Source organism: Aquarana catesbeiana, linkage group LG07 (genome assembly GCF_042186555.1).
Source record: "Aquarana catesbeiana isolate 2022-GZ linkage group LG07, ASM4218655v1, whole genome shotgun sequence".
NCBI lineage: Eukaryota > Metazoa > Chordata > Amphibia > Anura > Ranidae > Aquarana > Aquarana catesbeiana.
In genome coordinates this window covers 15,951,796-15,978,141 of record NC_133330.1, presented here as the reverse complement: position 1 = coordinate 15,978,141, position 26,346 = coordinate 15,951,796, and the positions used below count along the sequence as shown (strand labels likewise).

The following is a 26,346-nucleotide window of genomic DNA, read 5'->3' as shown; positions in this document are numbered from 1 at the left end:
CAACCTTCATGTCAGAGTCCCATTATCACATCAGAAGTCCAACCTTTATATTAGAGTCCCACCATATCATTAGAGGTTCCCTTTCATGTCAGAGTCCCACCATCTCATTAGAGGTTCCCCTTCATGTCAGAGTCCCACCATCACATCAAAGGTCCAACCTTCATGTCAGAGTCCCACCATCCCATAAGAAGTCCAACCTTCATGTCAGAGTCCCACCATCACATAAGAAGTCCAACCTTCATGTCAGAGTCCCACCATCACATACGAAGTCCAACCTTCATGTCAGAGTCCCATTATCACATCAGAAGTCCAACCTTTATATTAGAGTCCCACCATATCATTAGAGGTTCCCCTTCATGTCAGAGTCCCACCATCTCATTAGAGGTTCCCCTTAATGTCAGAGTCCCACCATCACATAAGAAGTCCAACCTTCATGTCAGAGTCCCACCATCACATCAGAGCCCCCCCCCCCCCTTCATGTCAGAGTCCCACCATCACATCAAAAGTCCAACCTTCATGTCAGAGTCCTACCATCACATGAAAAGTCCAATCTTCATGTCAGAGTCTCACCATCACATCAGGCCCCCCCCCCCCCCCCGTCACGTCAGAGGTTCCCCTGCATGTCAGAGTCCCTCATCACATCAGATGTCTCCCCTTCATGTTGGAGTCCCACCATCACATCAGATGTCCCCCCTTCATGTCGGAGTCCCACCATCACATCAGATGTCCCCCCTTCATGTCGGAGTCCCACCATCCCGTCAGAGCCCTCACTCCTGCAGCATGGCAGAGGGCGGGAATCAGAGCATGGTCTGGATGTAGGTGCACTTCTATCCTTTTCTGAATGTTGTAAAAATAAATGTATCATAAAAACATAAAATGTAAGTATTCACAAATGTGCTTGTTACATTGTTTTCAACTTCTTTATCTCACCCCCAATGTTGAAAACAATGTAACAAATTTGAGAAACATAACAATTTATATGTTTTATGTCGTAGTTTTCACCAGTGTGTAGAATTTGTGTGATTGATCTAAACTTCGGTTAGTTTGGTTGGTTTAGAAACCAGGAGAAAAGTCTGAAGTGTCCTTTTGGATATATTCTATCCAAATTAACAGAACTCTGATGACTTCCAAAGTGTAGGCCAATCAAAAGACCATGAAATGATTTCTAATTGGCCGTTGTGGATTTGAGGCTAACAAATGATGCCAACGGCCAATTAAAATTTTTTGCTGGAATTGTAATTGGCCACTTTGGGTATCAACGTCTCTTCTCATTCCCCCCAGTTTGAGTGAATCCGACCCTTTACGTGTTACGTCACCCGATAAAACTGAAAATATGGAAGCAAGTTCTTGCCGGGTTATTTCCAGTAAACCAGTACATTTCGGTTTACCTAGGTAAAGCATCCAGTACCATCAGACTGTCTTATTCTGGTGTTTCACTGCAGCACTTATAAAATTCCAATCATGTTCTGGGCAGTCAGAGCTCATGCAGAAGGAGCTGTGAGTGGAATCAGAAGTCTTGCAGCAGTTGATATATTCTTGTGGACAGGAAATTGTCATTCTTGACTGTGCTATCTGGTATCTAATAGCACAGAGCAGTTCCCGGCGCTGCACTACATAGGCGCATTGCAGTCTCAGAACATTTGCTGCCTCTGGGACTGTGAGAGTTACACAGCTCTGGGGCGACACACAGTGGTAGAACTAGGAAGTGCGCTGCAGACCTGATATAGAGAGTAACAGCAGGTCACAAGAGTTCCTCAGCAAAGTTCAGCAAGCCACAGTTCTCAACTGGTGGCAATGTGTCTCTTTTTGGTTATTGAGCATATAAAGAAAAGCACAGTATCTTGGTGGTTATCACTGGGGTCCTGGGCTTAACTCCCACCAGGACTTCCATTAGCTTGGAGTTTGTACCTTTTCCCCAGGTTTGTGAAGTTTCCTCAAAGGGTTTCAGATGCAGCGGGTAAAATAAGTATTGAACACGTCACCATTTTCCTTGGTAAATATATTTCTAAAGGTGCTATTGACATGAAATTTTCCCCACATGTCGGCAACAGCCCATGTAATCCATACATACAAAGACACCAAAACAAATACGTTCAGAAATTAAATTCTGTGAAATAAAATGGAATGACACAGGAAAAAAGTTTTGAACATGCTAACTGAAATTTATTTCTATACTTGGAACAAAATCCTTGGTAATGACGGCTTCAAGACGCAGGCTCCTGTATGGAGGAACGAGTCGCATGCGTTGCTCAGGTGTGATTTTGGCCCATTCTTCCACACAAACAAATCTTCAAATCTTGAAGGTTCCATTGGCCTCTTCTATGAACTCTGATCTTTAGTTCTTTCCATAGATTTTCAATTGGATTCAAGTCAGGTGATCGGCTGGGCCGTTCTAGCAGCTTTATTTTCTTTCTTTGAAACCAATTGAGAGTTTCCTTGGCTTTGTGTGTTGGGATCATTGTCTATGAAATGTCCTCCCTCGTTTCATCTTCATCATCCTGGTAGATGGCAGCAGATTTTTATCAAGAATGTCTTTGTATATTTTTCCATTCATCCTTCCTTCAATGATATGAAGTTTGTCAGTCCTGTATGCAGAAAAAACGCCCCGCCCCCACCATGATGTTCCCACCTCCAAACCTCACTGTTGGTATGGGGGGGGTGTTTTTGGGGTGATGCGCCATGTGACCTCCAAACATGGTGTGTATTATGGCATCCAAAGAGTTCAATTTTGGTCTCATCTGACCAGACTATATTCTCCCAGCATTTCACAGGCTTGTCTATATGTTGTGCAGCAAACTTTAAACAAGCTTCAACCTGCTTTTTTCTTCAGCAATGGAGTCTTGCATTGTGAGCTTGCGTACAGGCCATGACGGGTGACTGCATTACTTATTGTTTTCTTTGAAACAATTGTACCGGCTAATTCCAGGTCTTTCTGAAGCTCTCCACAAGTGGTCCTTGGCTCTTGGACAACTCTTCTGTTAATTCTTTTCACTCCTCTGTCAGAAATCTTGCGAGGAGCACCTGGTCGTGGCCGGTTTATGGTGAAATTATGCTCTTTCCACTTCCGGATTATGGCCCCAACAGTGCTCACTGGAACATTCAGAAGTTTAAAAATCCTAATTCTGTAAGCAGTGCCATCAGTATGTTTTGCAGCAATAAGGTTGCGAAGGTCTCGAGAGAGAATCATGAGATGTTTCTTGTGTGGCACCTCGGTAATGAGACACCATTTTATAGGCCATCCGTTGAGACACAACCAGCTGATATTAATTTGCACTGACAAGGGTCAGGATTTCTTTCTAATTACTGATAGATTTCAGCGGGTGTCTTGGCTTTCCATGCCTTTTTGCACTTCCCTTTCTTCATGTGTTCAATACTTTTTCCCTGTGTCATTCCATTTTATTACACAGAACTTCATTTCTGAACTTATTTGTTTTGGTGTCTTTGTATGTATGGATTGCATGGGTTGTTTCCGACATGTGATTAAAATTTCATGTCAATAGCACCTTTTAGAAATATTTTTACTTAGAAAAATGGTGACGTGTTCAATACTTATTTTACCCGCTGTACCTGTAACTAACCAAAAACATATTAGTTGATTTACTAAAGGGGAATAGACTGTGTACACAATGGATGATGGAAATCAGCAGAGTTTGCACTCATTTACTGAGCTCTGGAGCAACTGCACTTGCGGTGGATCACAAGCAAGCCGCACGACTTTGGGGTCGCAGCAGTGTAAACTGAGCCTTATGGTACTGCAGCAGGACCCTTTCACATGTTCTGCAGCGGGCCCCCTTCATGCCATCTTTGGGTCCCCCACAGTGGCACAACGCCAGGGCCCAGTTGCAAGTGTAACCTTTGCAGCCCTGGTAGTTCCATCACCGACAGAGACTTATTTTACAAATCAGAATTTCACTTGCAGATTTAGAATGTCCAACATTTGGGCATGCGCATTCATCTCTCAGGCCAGAGTCACAGAGTCCCTTTAATCTGATGGGAGACATGCCTGACCAATAGAGAAACCTGGGAGGAAGAAGGATGTTGGGCCAAGCCTGACACAAAAAAAAGTCAAAATTTGCCTATAACTTCAGTAGTATACATCTTTGTCTTTGGTGTTTGGGCATGGCCTACAGGTAACTTCTGCTTATTTATTTTGGTCTAGATCAGGGGTCTCCAAACTTCCTAAACAAAGGGCCAGTTTACTGTCCTTTGGACTTTAGAGGGGCCTGACTGTGGTCAGTGGGAGAAGAAAATGTCCTGGAGTTGGTAACAATGCCCCATCATTGGTGTCAGTGAAAGGAATAGTAATCTATTATTGGTGTCAGTGGGAGGAATACTGCCCCTTCTTTGGTGTCAGTGGAAGGAAGAGTGTCCCATCATTGGTGTCAGTGGAAGGAATAGTGCCCCATCATTGGTGTTAGTGGAAGGAAGAGTGTCCCATCATTGGTGTCAGTGAAGGAATAGTGCCCCATCATTGGTGTCAGTGGAAGGAATAGTGCTCCATCATTGGTGTCAGTGAGAGGAATAGTGCCCCATCATTGGTGTCAGTGAGAGGAATAGTGCCCCATCATTGGTGTCAGTGGAAGGAATAGTGCCCCATCATTGATGTCAGTGCAAGGAATAGTGCCCCATCATTGGTGTCAGTGGGAGGAATAGTGCCCCATCATTGGTGTCAGTGGCAAGAATTATGCTCCATTTTTTGTGTCAGTAGCAGGAATTATGCCCTGTTAAGAGTGGGAGGAATAGTGCCCCATCATTGATGTTAGTGGGAGGAATAGTGGACCATCATTGGTGTCAGTAGGAAGAATAATGCCCCATCCTTGGTGTTAGTGGGAGGAATAGTGTCTTGTATCAGTGGGAGGAACGCTGCCCCAAGGGCCAGATAAAGGCAAGCAAAGGGCCGCATCTGGCCCCCCTTGGCCGCAATTTGGAGACCAATGCTCTAGATTGTGACAGGAGGGTGTAGTGTGCTCAAGCTGTACATTTCCACATTTCCGGAAGAGAAGGAGAACTATTGGAGAGATCTGATGGAGCGGGTTATGGAGGTACCACCATGTTAACATTCCTACGGAATGGAAAGGTTCACTTTAAGGTCATTGAAAGTTGACTCTTTATGGTTAAAATTCCTTACATAAATTGGCAAGAAGATTTCCCTTACTGAGAAGAACATTCCATGCCCACCTGACAAGTCCTAATTATAAAGGAGAACCTCTCTCCATTGAGCTGTGATGAGGACACAGGAAGCCAAGTGACACTCAGATGTCACGGGAGATGAGGGAAGGTCTCTCCTGCCGGCAGGTAGATTCTCATCCCGAGTCCCAGACCCCCCTCAGGCTACCTTCCCTTTCCATACACTGCTCTCTGATTGTTCCTGAGTTTATAGTAAACATGGCTATTGTCAGGTAGATCCATGTCACTCAGGACTCTGAATAGAGGTCAACCTGAGTGTTCTGTCTTTGATCATCCAACAATGGACACCAAAGCCAACTTCACTCACTGCTAGAAGCCATTCAATAAATCTACGGGCCAATTAACTCTGCACTTATCCAGGTCACATCTCCTGGGATGAACAGGATGACATAAATGGATGTATAGAAATGTTTACAACTTTCCGTGTTCAGACTGTTCTGGGTGAAGAAACCTCCTCGCAACTGAAGAGAACCGATTTCAGGAGAGGCCCCATGACATCATCTAAAAGTGACTTTCAATGTTGCACATTTTATTTGATTACTATTTCAGGATTTCCCAAACACATTTGTAGATGTCTTTATTCTATCAGCTGCCTTCAGAGTCCTTGCTAAACAGCTGCTGAAATAAAACCAATTACAGGTTGAGACAACTAGAAAAGGTATTGCTTCCAGTCATTCTAAGCCAGTTTTTCTCAACCAGGGTTCCTTCTGAGGTTACTAGGGGTTCTTTGACTAACCTCTAACAAAACCACTCATTTGAAGGACATAATTCCTCCAACTGTCCATTATTTATTTATTTATTTTATTTATTTAATAAAATGCTTAACCTACGCAGTCTTACCCGAAGGCCTCGATGCTCAAAACAAAAGACATTGACATTAACAAAATCTTAGGAGAATCAACATACCAGCATGACAACATTCAGAATAAAAGCCTGGGAGTCCAAAAGCTTGTACAAAAAGTACGGTTTTCAATTTCTTTCGGAATTTCAGAAAGTCATTCTTTCAGTTTCAAAGTCTCAGTTTCAGAGGCAAGGAGTTCCAAAATTCAGCTCCTTGTACTTCACTATTTCTCCCTCCGCATGTTTTCTTTTTGAATTTTGGAATCTACAATATGGCCAAGTTCGCCGATCTCAAGGATCGGGTAGGCACATATTTGATGAATTTTTCCTTCAGGTACACTGGGCCACATCCATGCAATGCCTTATGGACAAGACATCAAGTTTTGAACAGAAGCCATTCTTTCACGGGCAGCCAATTAATGTGAGAGCCCTTGTCCTTCAACCTTAAATATAAGGAGCTCTTATCTGCTGACCACCAATGTGAGGGCCCTTGTCCTTCAAACTTAAATATAAGGAGCTCTTATCTGCTGACCACCGAGGTAAAGGAGGCTCTTCTCTACTCACCAGCAGTGTGAAAGAGGTCCTTCTTCACTGATCTATGATGAAAAGGGCATTCATCAACTGTCTACAATGTAAAGGGGTCCTTTGCCCCACCACCCTAAATGTAGGCAGGGCCACTGGTAAGGTGGTAGCACCTGCCCTCCTGTACAGGCCCCAGGCCCTATAAGTTCAACAGAGTAGAACTGGAACCAATCCCCCCTGTGACCCACCCTGTGTTTACAATGCTTTAGTTTGTGAATTAACAGGGAGCCTCAGTACAGAGTGATTCCTGTTCATCCCTTCTGAGGCTGAGGCTGTAGAGAAAGGATTGAACAATTTGTCTCCTCATTTTCTTTCTCTGTCTCAAAGGTCAGACAGCTGTTAAAATGTAAAAAAATAGTTAAAAATCACAATTAGGAGCTCATTCTCACAGGTATTCTGGTTGCAGGAATGAGCAGTTTGTTCATGTGGCTGGAGTTGCCTGTTAGGCTATGTTCAGTGTTCTGTCAGCTAGGCTGTATGGGGTCCCATGATTTCTCACAGCAGCCATGAATGTAAGAGGCCCTTCTCTGCTGACCACTAATGAAATGGGGCTCTTCTGCACTGACAACCAATGTAAAGAGCATTCTTTCCACTGACCACCAATGTAAAGAGCATTCTTTCCACTGACAACCAATGTAAATAGCATTCTTTCCACTGATCACCAATGTAAGGAACATTCTTCTCACTGACCACCAATGTAAGGAACATTCTTCCCACTGACCACCAATGTAAGGAACATTCTTCCCACTGACCAACAGTGTAAGGAGCATTATTCCCACTGACCACCAATATAAGGGCATTATTTCGGCTGATGACCAATATAAAGAACATTCTTCTCACTGCCCACCACTGATCACCAATGTAAGGAACATTCTTCCCACTGATCACCAATGTAAGGAACATTCTTCTCACTGATCACCAATGTAAGGAACATTCTTCCCACTGATCACCAATGTAAGGAACATTCTTCCCACTGATCACCAATGTAAGGAACATTCTTCCCACTGACCACCAATGTAAGGAACATTCTTCCCACTGATCACCAATGTAAGGAACATTCTTCCCACTGATCACCAATGTAAGGAGCATTCTTCCCACTGACAACCAATGTAAGGAACATTCTTCTCACTGATCACCAATGTAAGGAACATTCTTCCCACTGATCACCAATGTAAGGAGCATTCTTCCCACTGACAACCAATGTAAGGAACATTCTTCTCACTGATCACCAATGTAAGGAACATTCTTCTCACTGATCACCAATGTAAGGAACATTCTTCTCACTGATCACCAATGTAAGGAGCATTCTTCTCACTGATCACCAATGTAAGGAGCATTCTTCCCACTGATCACCAATGTAAGGAACATTCTTCTCACTGATCACCAATGTAAGGAACATTCTTCCCACTGATCACCAATGTAAGGAGCATTCTTCTCACTGATCACCAATGTAAGGAACATTCTTCTCACTGATCACCAATGTAAGGAACATTCTTCTCACTGATCACCAACGTAAAGGCAATTTCTTCACTGGCCACCAATGTAAGGGGACATTTCTTAGTTAGGGTTTTCACTGTCTGCTTCTCTTTTTTGGTCATTATTATAATTTTTTGGTTACAAAAAAAATGTCTTTCATGCATACATCTACAACTTACTGTTTCTGCTCAGGTACGTTGAGCTGTAAATATAATCATTTTTAGTAGGGGAACCCTGAGACCTTACAAATGATTTCAAGGGTTCCTTTGGTATAAAGAGGCCTAAGCTATCATAAAGACTTACACTGAAAGAAAACACAAGAGAGTAAGTATGTATGTATGTGTACAAGAATTGTATCAAAATCTATTTGCAAAATACTATTCCTGCCTACACTATTTAACTAGACAGCTCTGGGCCCCCACTGTGCTTCTGGGCCCCATAAAAATCATATGATCCATTACAGCTATGGAATCAAGTATGGCAGAGGCAGCAGTAGCAGTGAATACAAAGAGTGAAAAACAGGTTTATAGAAATTAAAACACATTACTAAGGATATCCCAGTTGATCAGATTCACATGGACAACTTAAAACCTTTAAAAGACCATAGATCCCCTTTATGATAGAGAAAATCCTTGTATCTTCTTACAGTGCCCCAGATAACATCTGTTTACTATTTACTCCACATCCAGAGCTTCAGGCCGGGAAGTGTTTGATTGGATCCTGGATCAGGGTTATTACTCAGAGAAGGACACAAGTAACGTCATCCGGCAGGTCCTGGAGGCTGTGGCCTATCTTCACTCACTGTGTATTGTGCACAGGAACCTCAAGGTGAGGGAAGAATGGAGAGGATTAGGCCCCAAGGGTGAGAAAAGGACCTAGGCTCCCAGGGTGGAGAGGGCCCCAGGACCTAGGGTGGAAATGGCCTCTCACTCCAGTGTGGAGTGGGCCAATGAACAAGGCTGGTGAGGATCCCAGGACCCAGGGTATAAAGGACTGTATGCCCAGGGTGGTGAGGTACTGAGGACCAAGGGTAGAGAGGGCCCCAGGACCTAGGGTGAAGTGTGGATATGACCTAAGGACATAACTATAGGGGGCCCTGAGACCCAGGGTGGAAAGAGTTTCAAGACCAAAGGAGGAGAGGGCCCCATGTTACAGCACAGAGAAGGATTTAGACCCAAGGTGGAGAGGGACCCAGGCCCTCAGGGCAGAGAGGGCCCTATGCTCCAGTGTGGAGAGGGCCAAAGGACAAGAATGGTTTGGGCCTAAGGACCTAGGGTGGAGAGGACTCTATGCCCCAGGGTGGTGAGGTACTGAGGACCCAGGGTGGAGTGGGCCCCATAATCTAGGGTTAAAAGGCATCCAGGACTAAGGGTGGAAAGGACCAAGTTACCCAGGGTGAAGAGGGACCCATGCTCTATAGCTTTGGACCTAGGGTGGAGAGGGCCTTATGCTCCAGGGTGCACATGAACCTCAAGTTGAAGGGGAGGATTGGGCCCCTAGGGTGGAAAGGGACCCTGGTCCCCAGGGTAGAGAGAGCCCTCAGGTCCTAGGGTAAAGAGGGTTCTATGCTCTAGTGTGGATAGAACCTAAGGCCATAACTGGAGAGGGTCCTGAGGCCCAGGGTAGAGAGGGTGTCAAGATCAAAAAAGGGGAGGGCCCCATGTTACAGAATGGAGAAGGATTTGGACCCAGGGTGGAGAGGGACCCAGACCCCCAGGGTAGAAAAGGCTCCATGCTCCAGTGTGGAGAGGGCCAAAGGACATGACTGGGTTGGTCCCAATGACCCAGGGTGGAGAGGACTCTATGACCCAGGGAGGTAAGGGCCTCAAGACCCAGGGTGGAGAAGACCCCGTACTCTAGGACTGAAAGGGCACCAGAAATAAGGGTAGAAAGGGCCCAGTTCCCCAGGGTGGAGGGTCCCATGTTCTATAGTGGAGAGGGCCCCAGAAAGGCTGGTGCAGCAGTGAATTCAGACAGGTTGTACTTTTTGGGACCTTCTGATACCTTTAAGTGTTTGACCTTCTCTCCTTCCAGTTGGAGAACTTGTTGTATTATAACCGTTTGAAGAATTCCAAAATAGTCATCAGCGACTTTCATTTGGCTAAAGTGGAGACAAGCCTCATCAAAGAGCCTTGTGGCACCCCTGAGTACCTGGGTGAGGTCCTCTTCTTATATGACCCCTGCGTGTGTTGCCCTGGCATGACATTCATCCTCTCTAACTCTTTCACGCGTTTGTCTCTTTGCAGCCCCAGAAGTGGTTGCACGCCAGCGATATGGTCGGCCTGTTGACTGCTGGGCCATCGGAGTCATTATGTACATACTGTGAGTCCTCCTTTGTTTTATTACCTCAAGCCATCATTGCATGTACCAATTCATCTAGAGAAGTACTGTGATTGTAATGATAAAAACCTATACCAGTGCATGTACTCCTAAACCACTGGACCATGAACTTCCAGAGTACCCTAAGGCAGTCGGAGTAATATGAGCTAAACTAAAATCACAGCCACCTTCATATATTCATATGGACCCTATTGTATGGAGCTATCCTCAATGAAAGCATCTGTATTTACTCTAAGCAACCAATCAGAGGGTAGAGGTCAGTGCCAACTCTGGATAAGGATTAACCATCTAAGGAGCAAAGTGAATTCAGTCACTTGTGTACAGGATCTCCAGTGTGATGATGGCGTTGTTTGTGGTGTCTCCTCTGTAGACTCTCTGGGAACCCTCCGTTCTACGATGAGATGGAGGAGGAAGATTACGAAAGTCATGACAAGAACCTGTTCCGGAAGATTCTACATGGTGATTATGAGTTTGACTCTCCATATTGGGATGATATTTCTCTAGCAGGTAAGTGCAAAACCTGAGATGTACATGAATGACTGTACTTATTATTACTTTTTATTACTATTACTTGCTGGTTGGAAGCTGAACAGTGGGAACCTTGAGTGGAGAGTGTGAACAAGTTTTGCTTTTGACTGCTGGTGATTGCTGTGTTGCATTTTTAGTTTTTTGGGGGGAGTTTTTTCCTTGCAGCTTTTTTAACACCCTTTCTGTCACTTTTTAAACAGCCTACTAATTAAGGGGAGTGCTTAATTGGTCACAGGTGCTTGAGGCCTATATAACTTTCCATTGGTTGGACTTGATGGACTTGTGTCTTTTTTTTCAGCCTCACCTACTGTGTAACTTTCATACGTTTACGTATATATCACTGACATATTCCGTGGCGCTGTGGAGAGAACACTAAGACAGTTACATCAATCTCTGTCCTAGAGGAGCTTACACTCTAATGCCCCCTCCACAGTCACACACTATTATTATTATACATTCACAGTGCCTTAAAAAAGTATTCACACCCCTTGAAATTTTCCACGTTTTGTCATATTACAACCAAGAACGTAAATGTATTTTATTGGGATTTTTTGTGGTAGACCAACACAAAGTGGCACATAATTGCAAAGTGGAAGGAAAATGATAAATGGTTTTCAAAATGTTTTACAAATAAATATGTGAAAAGTGTAGGGGGGGATTTGTATTCAGCCCCCTTTACTCTGTTACCCCTAACTAAAATCTAGTGGAACCAATTGCCTTCAGAAGTCACCTAATTAGTAAATAGAGTCCACCTGTGTGTAATTTAATCTCAGTATAAATACAGCTGTTCCGTGAAGCCCTCAGAGGTTTGTTAGAGAACCTTAGTGAACAAGTAGCATCATGAAGGCCAAGGAACACACCAGACAGGTCAGGGATTAAGTTGTGGAGAAGATTAAAGTGGGGGTCACACCCCTATGCGAATTGGAAGTGGGTTTTTCCACATCCAATTCACATAGCAGGAGAATGTGACTGGCTCTCTACGGAGTCGGTTCACATATCTCCACAGCAGGTCCGGTGCGTTTTGCACGAAAAACGTGTGCCTTTTTTGGTCCGTTTCAATTCCAAATCCAGCCCAAAAATCTGAAATCGGACCTGAAAAACGGTGAACTAGAACTCCCTGCTGTGCGACGGATGCGGCCATAGTGTGAACCCAGCCTAAAGCAGGGTTAGGTTATAAAAAGATACCCCAAGCTTTGAACATCTCACAGAGCTCTGTTCAATCCATCATCCAAAAATGGAAAGAGTATGGCACAACTGCAAAACTACCAAGACATGACCGTCCACCTAAACTGACCGGCCGGGCAAGGAGAGCATTCATCAGAGAAGAGCCAAGAGGTCCATGGTAACTCTGGAGGAGCTGCAGAGATCCACAGCTCAGGTGGGAGAATCTGTCCACAGGACAACTATTAGTCGTGTTCTCCACAAATTTGACCTTTATGGAAGAGTGACAAGAAGAAAGACATTGGTGGAAGAAAGTCATAAGAAGTCCTGTTTGTAGTTTGTGAGAAGCCATGTGGAGGACACAGCAAACATGTGGAAGAAGGTGATCTGGTCAGATGAGACCAAAATTGAACTTTTTGGCTTAAAATAAAAGCGCTATGTGTGGCAAAAAACTAACACTGCACATCACCCTGAACCCGCCATCCTCACCGTGAAACATGGTGGTGGCAGCATCATGTGGTGGGGATGCTTTTCTTTTGCAGGGACAGGGAAGCTGGTCAGAGTTGATGGGAAGATGGATGGAGACAAATACAGGACAATCTTAGAAGAAAACCTGTTATGCCCTGTACACACGGTCGGACTTTGTTCGGACATTCCAACAACAAAATCCTAGGATTTTTTCTGACGGATGTTGGCTCAAACTTGTCTTGCATACGCACGGTCACACAAAGTTGTCGGAAAATCCGATCGTTCTGAACGCGGTGATGTAAAACACGTACGTCGGGACTATAAACGGGGCAGTGGCCAATAGCTTTCATCTCTTTATTTATTCTGAGCATGCGTGGCACTTTGTGCGTCAGATTTGTGTACACGCGATCGGAATTTCCGACAAAAATCTTATAGCCTGCTCTCAAACTTTGTGTGTCGGAAAATCCGATGGAAAATGTGTGATGGAGCCTACACACGATTGGAATTTCCGACAACAAGGTCCTATCACACATTTTCTGTTGGAAAATCCGACCGTGTGTACGCGGCATTAGAGTTTGCAAAAGACTTGAGACTGGGGCGGAGGTTCACCTTCCAGCAGAACAACGACCCTAAACATACAGCCAGAGCTACAATGGAATGGTTTAGATCAAAGCATATTCATGTGTTAGAATGGCCCAGTCACAGTCCAGACCTAAATCACATTGAGAATCTGTGGCAAGACTTGAAAATTGCTGATCACAGACGCTCTCCATCCAATCTGACAGAGCTTGAGATATTTTGCAAAGAAGAAGAATGGGCAAAAATGTCCCTCTCTAGATGTGCAAAGCTGGTAGAGACATCCCCAAAAAGACTTGCAGCTGTAATTGCAGTGAAAGGCGGTTCTACAAAGTATTGACTCCGGGGGGCGCCATACAAATGCCCCCCACATTTTTCACATATTTATTTGTAAAAAATATTTGAAAATAATTTATCATTTTCCTTCCACTTCACAATTATGTGCCACTTTGTGTTGGTCTATCACATAAAATCCCAATAAAATACATTTAGGTTTTTGGTTGTAACATTACAAAATGTGCGAAATTTCAAGGGGTATGAATACTTTTTCAAGGCACAGTGTGTGTATATATATATATATATATATATATATATAAACATTTCTGTAAATATTTTCTTCTATCTTTTCATGTGACAACACTGAAGAAATGACACTTGTCTACAATGTAAAGTAGTGAGTGTACAGCTTGTATAACAGTGTAAATTTGCTGTCCCCTCAAAATAACTCAACACACAGCCATTAATGTCTAAACCGCTGGCAACAAAAGTGAGTACTGTAGCTCTGACATATACCACACTGCTGTACAAAAAGCCATTTGCATCAGTTTCTGCACCAGAGGAGCTTACACTCTAATGTCATCCCACAGTCACATGCTATTATTATTATACATTTAAATATCTCTGGCATATACTGCAGTGCTGTACAGTGAGCCATTTAACCACTTGACATCCGCGCTATGGCCGAATGACGGCCACAGTGCGGACCAGAATTCCTGGGAGGCCATCATATGACGCCATCCCCTGTGTAAGGCGCGCTGAGCGCGCTGTTATCACCGAGTCACTGAGACTCGGGTGATCACCGATCTACGGAAAGGGGCCGGTCCCGGCCGCTTACCATGTGATCAGCTGTCAGCCAATGACAGCTGATCACATGATGTAAACAAAAGATCGGTAATCGGCTTTTCTTTTCTACTCACGCTGACAGCGTGAGTAGAAAAAAAACCCGATCGCTGGCTCGGATGCGAGGGACATCGGCCCCGAAGTGGAAGAGGCACATCTGCCTCATCTGTGCCCACATAACAGTGCCCACAGCGCCACCTAACAATGCCCACAGTGCCACCTATCAGTGCCCACAAGTGCCACCTATCAATGCCCACAAGTGCCACCTATCAATGCCCACAAGTGCCACCTATCAATGCCCACAGTGCCACCTATCAATGCCCACAAGTGCCACCTATCAATGCCCACCAATAGTGACAATCAGTGCCACCTAGCTGTGCTGCCTATCAGTGTAACTGACAGTGCCCATTATTGCCACCCATCAGTGCCCATCACTGCCACCCATCAGTGCCCATCACTGCCGCCTATCGGTGCCCATCAGTGCCACCCCATCAGCGTACATCAAAGAAGGAGAAAAATTACCTGTTTTAAATTTTTTCTAACAAAATATAAAAAAAAAAATATTTTTTTTTTTTTTAAATTCAGTTTTTTTACATTTTTTTAACAAAAAATAAAAACCGCAGAGGTGATCAAAAGCTCTATTTGTGGGGAAAAAATGATAAAAATTTCATTTGGGTACAGTGTTGTATGACCGCGTAATTGTCATTCAAAGTGCATCAGCGCTGAAAGCTGAAAATTGGTCTGGATAGGAGGGGGGTTTAAGTGCCCAGTAAGCAAGAAGTTAAATCAGTCTCTACATTAGAGGAGCCAAGTCCTGGTGGGGAAAGTGCTAACCACTGAGCCACATGGTATCTGTAACATGGCAGAGCAGTTAGAACCATGTCCATATATATCTGTGGTGTATCTTCTCTGAACAATGTTCTCTTCTGGCAGCCAAAGATTTGGTGTCCCGTCTGATGGAGGTGGACCAGGACCAGAGGGTCACAGCAGCAGATGCCATTAGCCATGAATGGTAAGGCTCCCATGCCGTCACCTACCGTCACCTATCATGATGTCTAGTTTACACCAATATCCTATTCTGCAGTAAATATCCATGACAAGAAACAACAGGTACAAGGCTCGAATTCACAGCTAACACAAGGAGATGATCGCAGTAGGATCTGTGCTGATGGCTTTTGTTTTCGTCAAACGGTTTTGCTTTCCATACAGGTCTATAGGAGAGCAAAACCTGCATAAAGCAGGGAGGTCAGAGGGAGGTCAACTGCAGGTCAAATGTCAATGAATTCTGAATGATCTCAAAAGCCCATCAACACAAGTCCAAAGCCCTTCCACTAGAGCTGCACGATTAATCGTCAAGAATCGTTATCACAACTTTTTTCCCCGTTGCGATCTTGACAAAAGTCTTTCACGATTCTTGCTATGCAAAGAATTCTCTCTGCTCTTCTGAAGCCACAGCCCTCAAAAGAAAGGAAGAAAAAAAAAAAAAAAACGGGCAGTCTGCCAAGAATCACAACATTCTTTAGCAGTGGAACTTAAGTATAAACTTTGTAACAATTTGTCAAAGGAATAGACTTTGGTGTGTAAACGAGGACAGTTTAACCATATAAACACTAAATCTTTTTCTGACATTTGTTGGTTTCAAGATAAAATTTTTTTTTTTTTGCTAGAAAATTACTTAGAACCCCCAAACATTATATATATATATATTTTTTAGTAGAGACCCTAGAGCAGTGATGGCGAACCTTGGCACTCCAGATGTTTTGGAACTACATTTCCCATGATGCTCATGCATTCTGCAGTGTAGCTGAGCATCATGGGAAATGTAGTTCCAAAACATCTGGAGTGCCAAGGTTCGCCATCACTGCCCTAGAGAATAAAATGGTGGTTGTTGCAATATTTTATACCACACTATATTTGCGCAGCAGTCTCTCAAATGCATTTTTTTGTGGAAAAAATTACTTTAATGAATTAAAAAAAAACAAAAAACTAACCAGTAAACTTAGCCCAATTTTTTTTTGTATAATGTGAAAGATTTTATGTTGCGAGAATCTTTTTATTCTAAGCAAAAAAATCGTGATTCTGATTTTGGCCAGAATCGTGCAGCTCTACCGTCCACCCATGCCTTAATTTATCCATGTGACTGTGACTTTCAAACACTATTTTACTGAAAAAAATTACTGAAGAGCGTTCCTGAGATGAATGTCTGAATTTCAGGGTGATACGTTGCAGCAGCAGAATGTCGCACTATGGTAGCCAATGACATAAGTAGGAGTTTGGCTTTTAGGGGGGGTGATGCTGATTATTGTCTAATTAAATAAATTTAAGTGCAAGTATTGGAGACACTCTTCTTCTTTGGAGGCCAGAGTGCCTCTAATGTTCTATGATTATTATTGCTAATCTAATAATTTAGCTAAAACATGATATGAATCCAAATTTTCTACAGCATGATACATTGACGTTATCTTCTTCATTGGGTGTGATCACTGAAGTGGTCACTTTATATATTACTGTTATAATTGTATAAATTAAGGAAGCGGTGCATGGCAGATATTGTTCTTTGTATCCTGGTGTGTTAGCTTTATGAATTGAGCCCACAATGTATTCATCAATGCCATAAGTGTGGGCAGCCTATTGCATTAGGGTGTGCACCCCAAAGTTCAAACACACATGAATGCCACCTGCTGTCACAGGAAGGGGGCTCTGGTGGTGGGAGGCAGTTGATTAGGAGTTGAACCTAGACTGTAATATAATGGGGGCATTTACATTGGCACCCCCAGCAACCCACCTGGTGCTGCTCCTGGATAATGCTAATGCACATGGGGTGATTAGGGTGTGCCCAGTCACACCCGGAACACCCTGTGCGCATGCCTATGATCAATGCACCGTGCCAGCTTAGTGCAACCAATCCGTTCTCCTAGACCTGGTGGCACCACTGCATTATCTGTGATGATTGGCTAAGTATTAACTATACCCACAGTATGGCCTCCTCCAGTGCACATAGAAGCCACAATGACATTGTTGTGTTTCAGGATTTCAGGGAATGCGGCCTCTGATAAAAACATCAAGGACGGAGTGTGTGCGCAGATTGAGAAGAACTTTGCTAAAGCCAAATGGAAGGTAACAATTGTATTCATTCTATGGGAAATCTATTCATTGGTCAAGGTACAGATCACACATTGCCAATGAACCGTGGAAGACGCAATGTAGACCTCTAGAGATGGGGTCCTCAACCTTAGTGAGCCCGGGACCCAGGGAATTCTTCCAAAACCTTCCATGCCCCAACAGGAAAAAAAAAAAAAACAGTTTATACTCATACAATAAAAGTATGGGGATCCAAGAGAATGTCCTCTGAATCATTGGTGTCAGAGGGATCAGGCCCCCCATGGGAGAATAGCACCCAAATCATGGGTATCAGTAGGGTCATGGCCTCCAGAGGAGTAAAGCCCCCAAATCATAGGTATCAGTGGGAGTTCAGCCCCCAAATCATTGGTGTCAGTGGGAGTTCAGCCCCCAAATCATTGGTGTCAGTGGGAGTATAGCCCCAAATCATTGGTGTCAGTAGCCCCCAGGGGGGGAATAACTCCCAAATCATTGGTATCAGATGGATTGTGATCCTGGGTATAATAACCACCAAATCATTGGTGTCAGTGGGAGTATAGCCCCCAAATCATTGGTGTCAGTGGGAGTATAGCCCCCAAATCATTGGTGTCAGTGACCCCCCAGGGGGGTAGCTACCAAATCGTTGGTATCAGATGAATTGTGGTCCTGGGTAGAATAACCACCAAATCATCGGTGTCAGTGAAGTTGTGGCCCCCATGGGAGAATAGTGCCCCAATCATTGGAGTAATTGGGACCTTGGTCTCCCCCCCAGGGAGAATAGCCCCCAAATCATTGTTGTCAGTGGGATTGTGTCCCCAGAGGAGAATATCCTCTCAATTGATACTAATAAGTGGGCAGCTGCAGAATCCAATACCTTGTGGAAATTCCTGAAGCCTATAATGCAACAAAACACTTAGGAGCAAGAGGCACCCTAAGGTGGCCACACATGGGACGGTGGGGGAGGGGAAAGTTATGGTCATTGGAGCTAAGCCAGAACTACCATGTTCCAAGTCATTGCAATCACTGGAATCTTGGACTATAGGAGAGAATAACCCCCAAATGATTGGTGTCAGTGGGATCTTGGCCCCCAGGGGGGAAAAGCCCCAAATCATTGGTATCAGTAGGGTCGTGGCCCTTAAGGGAGAATAGCCCTAAAATGTATTGGTATCAGTGGAATTGTGGCCTCTGGGGAGAAAAACCCCCAAGTCACTGGTGTCAGTGGGATTTTAGCTCCGACAGGGGAATAGTGTCCAAATAATTGGAAACACTGGGATCTTGGCCCTCAGGGGAGAATACCCCCCCAAATCATTGGTATCAGTGGGATTGTGGCCCCCAGGGGAAAATAGTCCCCAAATCATTTTTGTCAGTAGGATTCTGGACCACAGGGGAGAACAGCCCACAAACCATTGGTGTCAGTGGGAATATGGCCCCCAGGGGAGAATAGCCCCAATATTCGTTTGTGTCAGTGGGATTGTGGCCACAGGGGAGAATGGCCTTCAAATCATTGGTATCTTTGGGATTATGGCTCTAGGAAAGAAAAACTCCAAAATCACTGGTGTCAGTGGGATTTTAGCTCCGACAGGGGAATAGTGTCAAAATAATTTTTTAGCACAGTGGGAGGCAGTGGCGCAGGGGCACCGCCCCTTAATTCATGCGCGTGGCCCCTAATCTACATGCAGGGCGCTGAACACATGGATTCCAATGTTTTTTTTTTTCCTAAGCACATGATTAGGGCCTGAGGCTCTAATTGGCTTAAAAAAAGGGTGGGCTCGGGGAGCAGAGCACTCCGCCCTGAGCCCACCCAGCTGCGTGGCAATAGCACCAATCAGAAAGCGGTCCTGAGACCCGATTGGGCAGGGAGTCTTAGGACTCCTGGCCAATCAAGTCTCAGGACCCACTTTGCTGTTTGGCCAGGAGGAGAAGCAATGGCCCCGTAGCAAGGAGTAGCAGCCCTTCCCTGGATGGATCCTTGTCATCTGCCCCCTAAAGTAAGGAGGCCTCTGATCGTCCATCTCCTGCGGGGGGGAGGGGGGATCGCCGTCTTCCCGTCTGTATCCCACGGTGGTGGGAGGCAATCCTCTACCTTGCACCTTGTGGCAGCCAAAAGAACTTAATGAAATGTTACTGTGTGACATTTTAATAAAGTTAATTAAAAAAAAAGTGAATAGTGTGATGCGCTGCGATTGGTGCGTTGGCACTGCTGTCATTCCACCGCATCCCGCCGTGTGCCAACTGCTGCGTCATAAAGCAGCGGCTGGTGTGAATCTCCCCTTTAATATATCTGATGACAGGTCCACTTTAATCCGGACTCTAATATTTAATAAAAAACAAAGTCCCATAAGAGATACAGAGTTATTTTCGGAGATCTCCAGACAGTGGAAATTTCCAGCAGAAGGCGCACATTCGCCGGGTCTCTCGCAGCGTTGACGTCCCGCAGCTGTCGACAGAAGCAGCTGCCGCCATCCGGACCCTCAAATCCTTCCAATGTAATGAGGAATTATCTGTAATCCAGCCTCACACGGCACGCCGTACAGCCGGAACACCAATGGTTAACCAGATACCTACGCATCCTTGCGTCCGAGCCCGCTGGCGCTAATTCCAGCGTGATTTATGTACAGCGAGAAAAGGTGAGGGCCCCGTAATCGGTTTAGCAATAAATACATGCATAAATTAACATCAGCCGCGTGCGATTAGCGGAGGTGCGCCGCAATCGCGTCACCTCGCCGTAGGAACCCCGCGCATTCGTTGGCTCGATTAGCATTTTCATGTCGACATTGTCGCTGTTTTATTGGGATTTAATTCTATTATTCTCCCGCGTTGGGGGTTCATGTTTTTCACATGAGAAGAAAGTCAAGTTCTGCTTATCATCTTTGTAATATTTAAGAGATTCGGAGCGGCGGTTTGATGCATATTTCACGAGCCCTCGCCGCAGACGTTCGGATGAGAGATTCAAATCCAGCAAAGTGTTTAAAGAAAGAAAACGGAAGACTTTTGTACTGGATATGATTATATGTGATCAGTGTCATCTCAGGAATCTCGTTAATTTTTTATAAGCCGCCTTTGTCTGGGCAATTTATAACTATGAGTACGCGGGGGGAGGGGCTATCAGAAATCTCTGCAAGTATACATGAATTAATACAATATACGGGATTAGGGTTACTACAGTGCCGGGACAAGATTATCCAGTGCCCAGGGCAAAGATGCCAAATTGCTCACCCCTCCCCCACCCTTCATTATGTGCGAGCTTATGAGGAGGAGGGCGAGAGAGAGAGCACAGCCTGCAACTCCTCCCGGCTCTCTACTACTCTCCTTGCCGCTTCCAGCGCTGGGCTGACAGAAGTAGTCAATGCCGCTGTCACTACCGCCAGCCTTATAGTAGAGGGAACTTGTGGCGCCCCCATCCCTACAATACACGCTGTGCCCAGGGCAGCCGTCCCTTAGGCCCACCCCTTGTCCTGGACCTGGGTTACTATAACCCCAAAGAACAGCATTTCCTTACTCTCCCTTCCCCCGATGCAGTTGTGGGGCGCCTGAAGAGCGCCCCCATTCACTTGAATAGATCATGTTCGGCGGGCGCTACGCCTGCCGAAAGCATCAGGGAATATAATTCCCGAGACAATTCCTGGCATCGCGGCCCCGGCATGTGTACACTAGACATGCGCAATTCGTTTCGTTCCGAATTCATTTTTTAAACGAATTTCGACAAATTCGTTAATTTGGAAGTATACGAATTAACGAAAACCCGCTTAACAAATTTTTCCGAATATTCGTAAATTCGAATATTCTAAAATTTGTAAATTTGTACATTAGTAAATTCGTACATTCGCAAGTTCGTAAATCCGTACATTCGCAAACTCGTACATTCGTAAATTCGACATGTGCACTGCCAAAAAATTATTTATTATTTTTTTGTTTCATTCATTTTTGTTTTTTTTTCTGTCATTCCTTATGATCGCAATTAGTAAAATTCATACATTCGTAAATTCGTAAATTCGGAAATCTGAAATAATAGTTAACTAATAATAACTTAACTATTACTAACTATTAAATTATAGGTATTGGAATTTCCTATCAAATTTGGCTGTTAGTGAACGTAACAAATACCAATTTATCCAAAGTTACGAATTAACCGAAATAACGAATGCCGCATCTAAACAAATGTAACGTAATAAATTAATAATTATAAATAACAATAATAAGAAGAAAAACTTTTTATCATTATTATTTATTTTTTAATTTGTTCTGTTCCATTTGTTTAGATGCGGCATTCGTTATTTCGGATAATTCGTAATTTCGGATAAATTCCGAATATACAATACCTATAATTTAATAGTCACTATTTCAGATTTTCTAATTTTTGGGTTTTCGGATTTTCGAATTTTGAATTTCCAAATTTCTGAATTTTCTAATTTACGAATGTACAAATGTACGAATATATGAATCTTCTAATTTATGAATATACGAATTTTGTTATTTATGAATGTACAAATTTATGAATTTACGAATGTACAAATTTTACTAATTGAGGTCATAATGAATGACCCGAAAAACGAAAAAAAACAAAAAACTAATGAATCGAAAACGAACACATTTTTTGGTAGTGCACATGTCTAGTGTACACCCCCCGGCATGGTCCAGCAAATCTACATGTAAATGCATTCTTGGTGAATTGAGCAAAAGCAACTGTTCTAGGCTTTTTTTCTTTTCTGAATGAATGCTCTTTTATTATGTGCAGTACTAAAATAGCACATTACGGCCACTAGATGGAGCGAAGGAGCTTAAGAAATACGTAGGTCTTTGCATCAAGAGATACAATGTAACAATTTCAGAGAATGCCAGAGGGAATGATCAAATAAATGTGACAATGGTACATGATTACATTGTATCTCTTGTTATGAATGTTCTTCCACTTATGGCCACTAGATGGAGCTGAGGAACATAGGAAATACATAGGTCTGTAACAAGTGATACAATGTTACAATTTTAGAGAATACTAGAGGGAGTTAGAAAACAAATGTAACTATTATTACATGATTACATTGTATCTCTTGTTATGAATGTTCTTCCACTAAGGGCACTAGTAGAATATGGCATTATGGCCACTAGATGGAGCTGAGGAGCATAGAAAATACATGTCTGCAAAAAGAGATACAATGTATTCATGTACCAATGGCTACACTTATTTGCTAATTTCCTCCAGTGTTTTTATAGATATGTTACATTGTATCTCTTCTTACCAAGTCTTACTGTATGTATTTCCTGTGCTCTAATGGCCATAATGTTTTTTTCTTTTTTTTTTACTGATGCTCATAATGGAAGAACATTTGTTCAGAAGAGAAAATAGTCTAAAGAACATTTGTTTTTGCCCAATCCACAGAGAATGCATGATTATGCAGATTCCCTGGACCAATTTCAGTGCTGGGATAAGGTTATTTTGCACCCAGGGTCAAAGAGCACCCCCCCAAAGGTCCTGCCCCTTTTGTACCACCCTCCAATTGAAGCAGCCAAGACGGCCAATTCTTCTGCCTATCCGTTGGCCCAGCCTTGCTTGGTTGCCATGAGCAACAACAATGATTTTCTTAAAGCGGAGTTCCACCCAAAAATGGAACTTTCGCTTTTTGGATGTCCCCCTCCGGTGTCACATTTGGCATCTTTCCTGGGGGTAGAGGGAAGCAGATACCTGTCTAATCCAGGTATTTGCTCCACTTCTGGGCATAGATATCTGCAGTATCTGAAAAAATTTTACTTACCTGAAACCCCTGTTGCTAGGCATTCTTCCTAATCTGCCTCTTCCTATTCCACGGCGCTTCCTCCTTTTCAGCTAGCGGCCACGTTGCCTTCTGGGACATGTGTGTGTCCCAGAATACAAAAGCGCCATTCACAAAGCATCATGCGACTCACGCATGCGCAGTAGGAAACGGGCAGTGAAGCTGCAATGCTTCACTGCCTGTTTCCCTTCGTTAAGATGGAGGTGCCAGCAGCCAATCCGATAGACGGATCGGCCTCGGAGGGCCGACATCGCGGGCTCGCTGGACAGGTAAGTGTCCTTATTAAAAGTCAGCAGCTACAGTGTTTGTAGCTGCTGACTTTTTTTTAAAAAAATTGCAGTCAGAAAAACCCCTTTAAGATGCATTCTTAATTTCTGGGTACAATGTGTATGTCCTGCCCCTTTTGTACCACCTTCCAATTGAAGCAGCCAAGAGGGCCAATTCTTCTGCCTACCCCTTGGACCAGTCTTGCTTGGTTGCAATGAGCAACAACAATGATTTGCTTAAGATGCATTCTCAATTTCTGGGCACACTGTGTATAATGCTCTTTTATTTCGGGCAGTAGTAAAATACCACATTATGACCACTAGAAGGAGCTGAGGAGCTTAGGAAATATATAGGCTTTGTAAAAAGAGATAAGATGTAACAGTATTAGAGAATGCTAGAGGGAATTAAAAAATAAATGTAACCATTGGTACATGATTACATTGTATCTCTTGTTATGAATGTTCTTCCACTAAGGGCAGTAATAAAAATACAGAATTATGGCCACTAGATGGAACTGAGGCGCATAGGAAATAAATATTTTTGTAACAAGAGATTGAATGTAATCATGTACCAATGGTATTGGTTACATTTATTTGCTAATTCCTGATGTTCTCTAGAACTGTTACATTGTATCTCTTGTTAGATGTATGTATTTCATGTGCACCTCAGCTCCATCTAGTGGCCATAATGCAGTATTTTATGACTGCCCATAGGGGAGGAGCATTCCTTCAGAAGAGAAAATAGCCTAAAGAACCCAAGGTGAAAAGGCCAAAGAGCACCCCCCATAGCTGCTGCCCTTTTGGCACCCCCCCTCTAACTGAAGCAGTCAAGATGGCCATCTCATCTACCTACCCCCTGGTCCAGCTTGGTAGCAGGGCCAGGACTAAGGGGGGGGCAAGTGGGCACCTGCCCTGGGCGCTGTGTTGAAGGGGGGCGCTGCCGAGTTGGCCACTCGTTCCACTCTTTACTGACAGGAGTGACTGCAGTGTCACTCCTGTCAGAAGGAGCAGTGGCTGATAGCTGCTGCTGGAGGGAGGATTCTTTTTTCTCCTTCCTCCAGCCTGCATGGGGTTGAAATGAGTCAGTGCTGAGACAGAACTGTCCTCAGTCTCAGTGCTGTGCTGTGCTGCTGAGGGAGGAGGGTGGGCTGTGTCCTTCTTCCTCTTTCCTTTGTCATGTGACTTGTCACGTGAGTGGAGAGAGGAAGGAGATGCTGTGAGTACCAATCTCCCAGTACAAGGGGGAAAGGGGAGGGGGCAACAACTCTCTTAGGGAAACCTGATGTAACGGGGGACTCTCTTAGGGACACTTGATGTAAAGGGGAACTCTACTGGGGACACCTGATGTAAAGGGGGACTCTACTGGGGAAACCCGATGTAAAGGGGGACTCTCTTAGGGACACCTGATGTAAAGGGGAACTCTACTGGGGACAACTGATGTAAAGGGGGACTCTACTGGGTACACCCAATGTAAAGGGGGACTCTACTGGGGACTCCACCTGGTGGGGGGAGGCACAATTTGCCACCTTTGCCCTGGTTGCTGGATGACCTGCTTCATGTTTCCTCCTTTCTCTTTACAGAAAGCTGTGCGGGTGACCACCATGATGAAGCGCCTGAGGGCCCCAGAACAGACCGAGTCCAAGACCCCATCTCCATCCATGGACAGCGAGCGGACGCCAGGCCTGACTACCCCCGCACCATCACCCGCCAGCACCCCAGCCGAAGAAACGCCATCCCCGATCAGCCCCTCTCCTGACGGCACCGGATGAGGACCATCCAAACTGCCAACACCCTACTCACCGCAGAGCATACCGTCATTAACCCTTCCTCTCCCTCCATCGCGACGGGCTTCTCTGCCATCGTGTCATTAACATTTTCCTCCGCCAGACGGGTCGGCAGCAGATGGAGGAGCACAGATGCCGCTGCCGCCCCACTAGAGAGAATTGCAGCGCTGACCTCCCATCGCATCGCCCCATTAACCCTTCCACTGCTATGGCCAAGCATTACTCTTTAACCCTTTAGTTGCTAGAGATCTACTGCACTGTTAGAAGAATCCCCTCCCCCCTCATTTCCCTGATAGATGCTGGGCTAAATGTACAGATCCCCTTCATATCCATCGTACACTTCATCATAACTCCATTTCACTTTTCAGCACCCCCGGCACCCCCTCCGCTAAAGTGGACCTGTCACCACCAGCTAACGCTTTTCTGTGCTTCTAAAGCTACCTAAATATTTCCTGCAGAAATTTTCTAAAGAGAGTCTTGGATAGCCTTCTCTCTGGCTGCCCCCCACATCCCCCCAGTAACACCATCTTTTCTAAGATAATAAATAGAGGTCCCCCTCATTAGTGAGAGTACAGGTCCGCTTTACGGTTGGGAGGAATCTCTTGTATATACACGGGCAGGCTTCTTTCCTCTTCTTGAACCCTGTATTTACCCCTGCCTGGGGCAGATGATTCAGGCTGGTTGCCCCCTTTTCTTTCCTTTTTTTGTGGGGGCACATAATGTACAGACCTTTACCCCGTGTTTTGTATGCTTTTCTTTCAATAAACGTGCTGCTTCTCCCAATGGGTGTGGTTTGGTCAGACAGGTGATTGGGGGGATGAGAGATGGGGACTTGACCGGGATCTGATTGGGAGGTGGGGGCTTGTCTGGGATCAGTTTGGGAGGTGGAGACTTGTCCAGGATCAGTTTGGGAGGTGGGGGCTTGTCTGGGATCAGTTTGGGAGGTGGGGGCTTGTCCAGGATCAGTTTGGGAGGTGGGGTCTTGTCCAGGATCAGTTTGGGAGGTGGGGGCTTGTCCGGGATCAGTTTGGGAGGTGGGGGCTTGTCCAGGATCAGTTTGGGAGGTGGGGGCTTGTCTGGGATCAGTTTGGGAGGTGGGGGCTTGTCCAGGATCAGTTTGGAAGGTGGGGGATTGTCCAGGATCAGTTTGGG

General features: G+C 44.6%; 1 protein-coding gene across 2 annotated transcripts in view; it reads left to right on the top strand.

Moving 5' to 3' along the window:
* CAMKV (CaM kinase like vesicle associated) overlaps positions 1 to 25,977 on the top strand; it is a 159,532-nt gene extending 133,555 nt beyond the window's left edge. For both annotated transcript variants that reach the window (XM_073591662.1, XM_073591663.1), the window contains exons 5-11: positions 8,775 to 8,913; positions 10,120 to 10,240; positions 10,332 to 10,407; positions 10,796 to 10,932; positions 15,211 to 15,289; positions 17,307 to 17,394; positions 24,991 to 25,977. In XM_073591662.1, the coding sequence (XP_073447763.1) occupies positions 8,775 to 8,913; positions 10,120 to 10,240; positions 10,332 to 10,407; positions 10,796 to 10,932; positions 15,211 to 15,289; positions 17,307 to 17,394; positions 24,991 to 25,179 (829 nt within the window). In that variant the 3' untranslated portion in view covers positions 25,180 to 25,977. The remainder of the gene's footprint in view (positions 1 to 8,774; positions 8,914 to 10,119; positions 10,241 to 10,331; positions 10,408 to 10,795; positions 10,933 to 15,210; positions 15,290 to 17,306; positions 17,395 to 24,990) is intronic.
* The last annotated feature ends 369 nt before the right edge of the window (positions 25,978 to 26,346 follow it).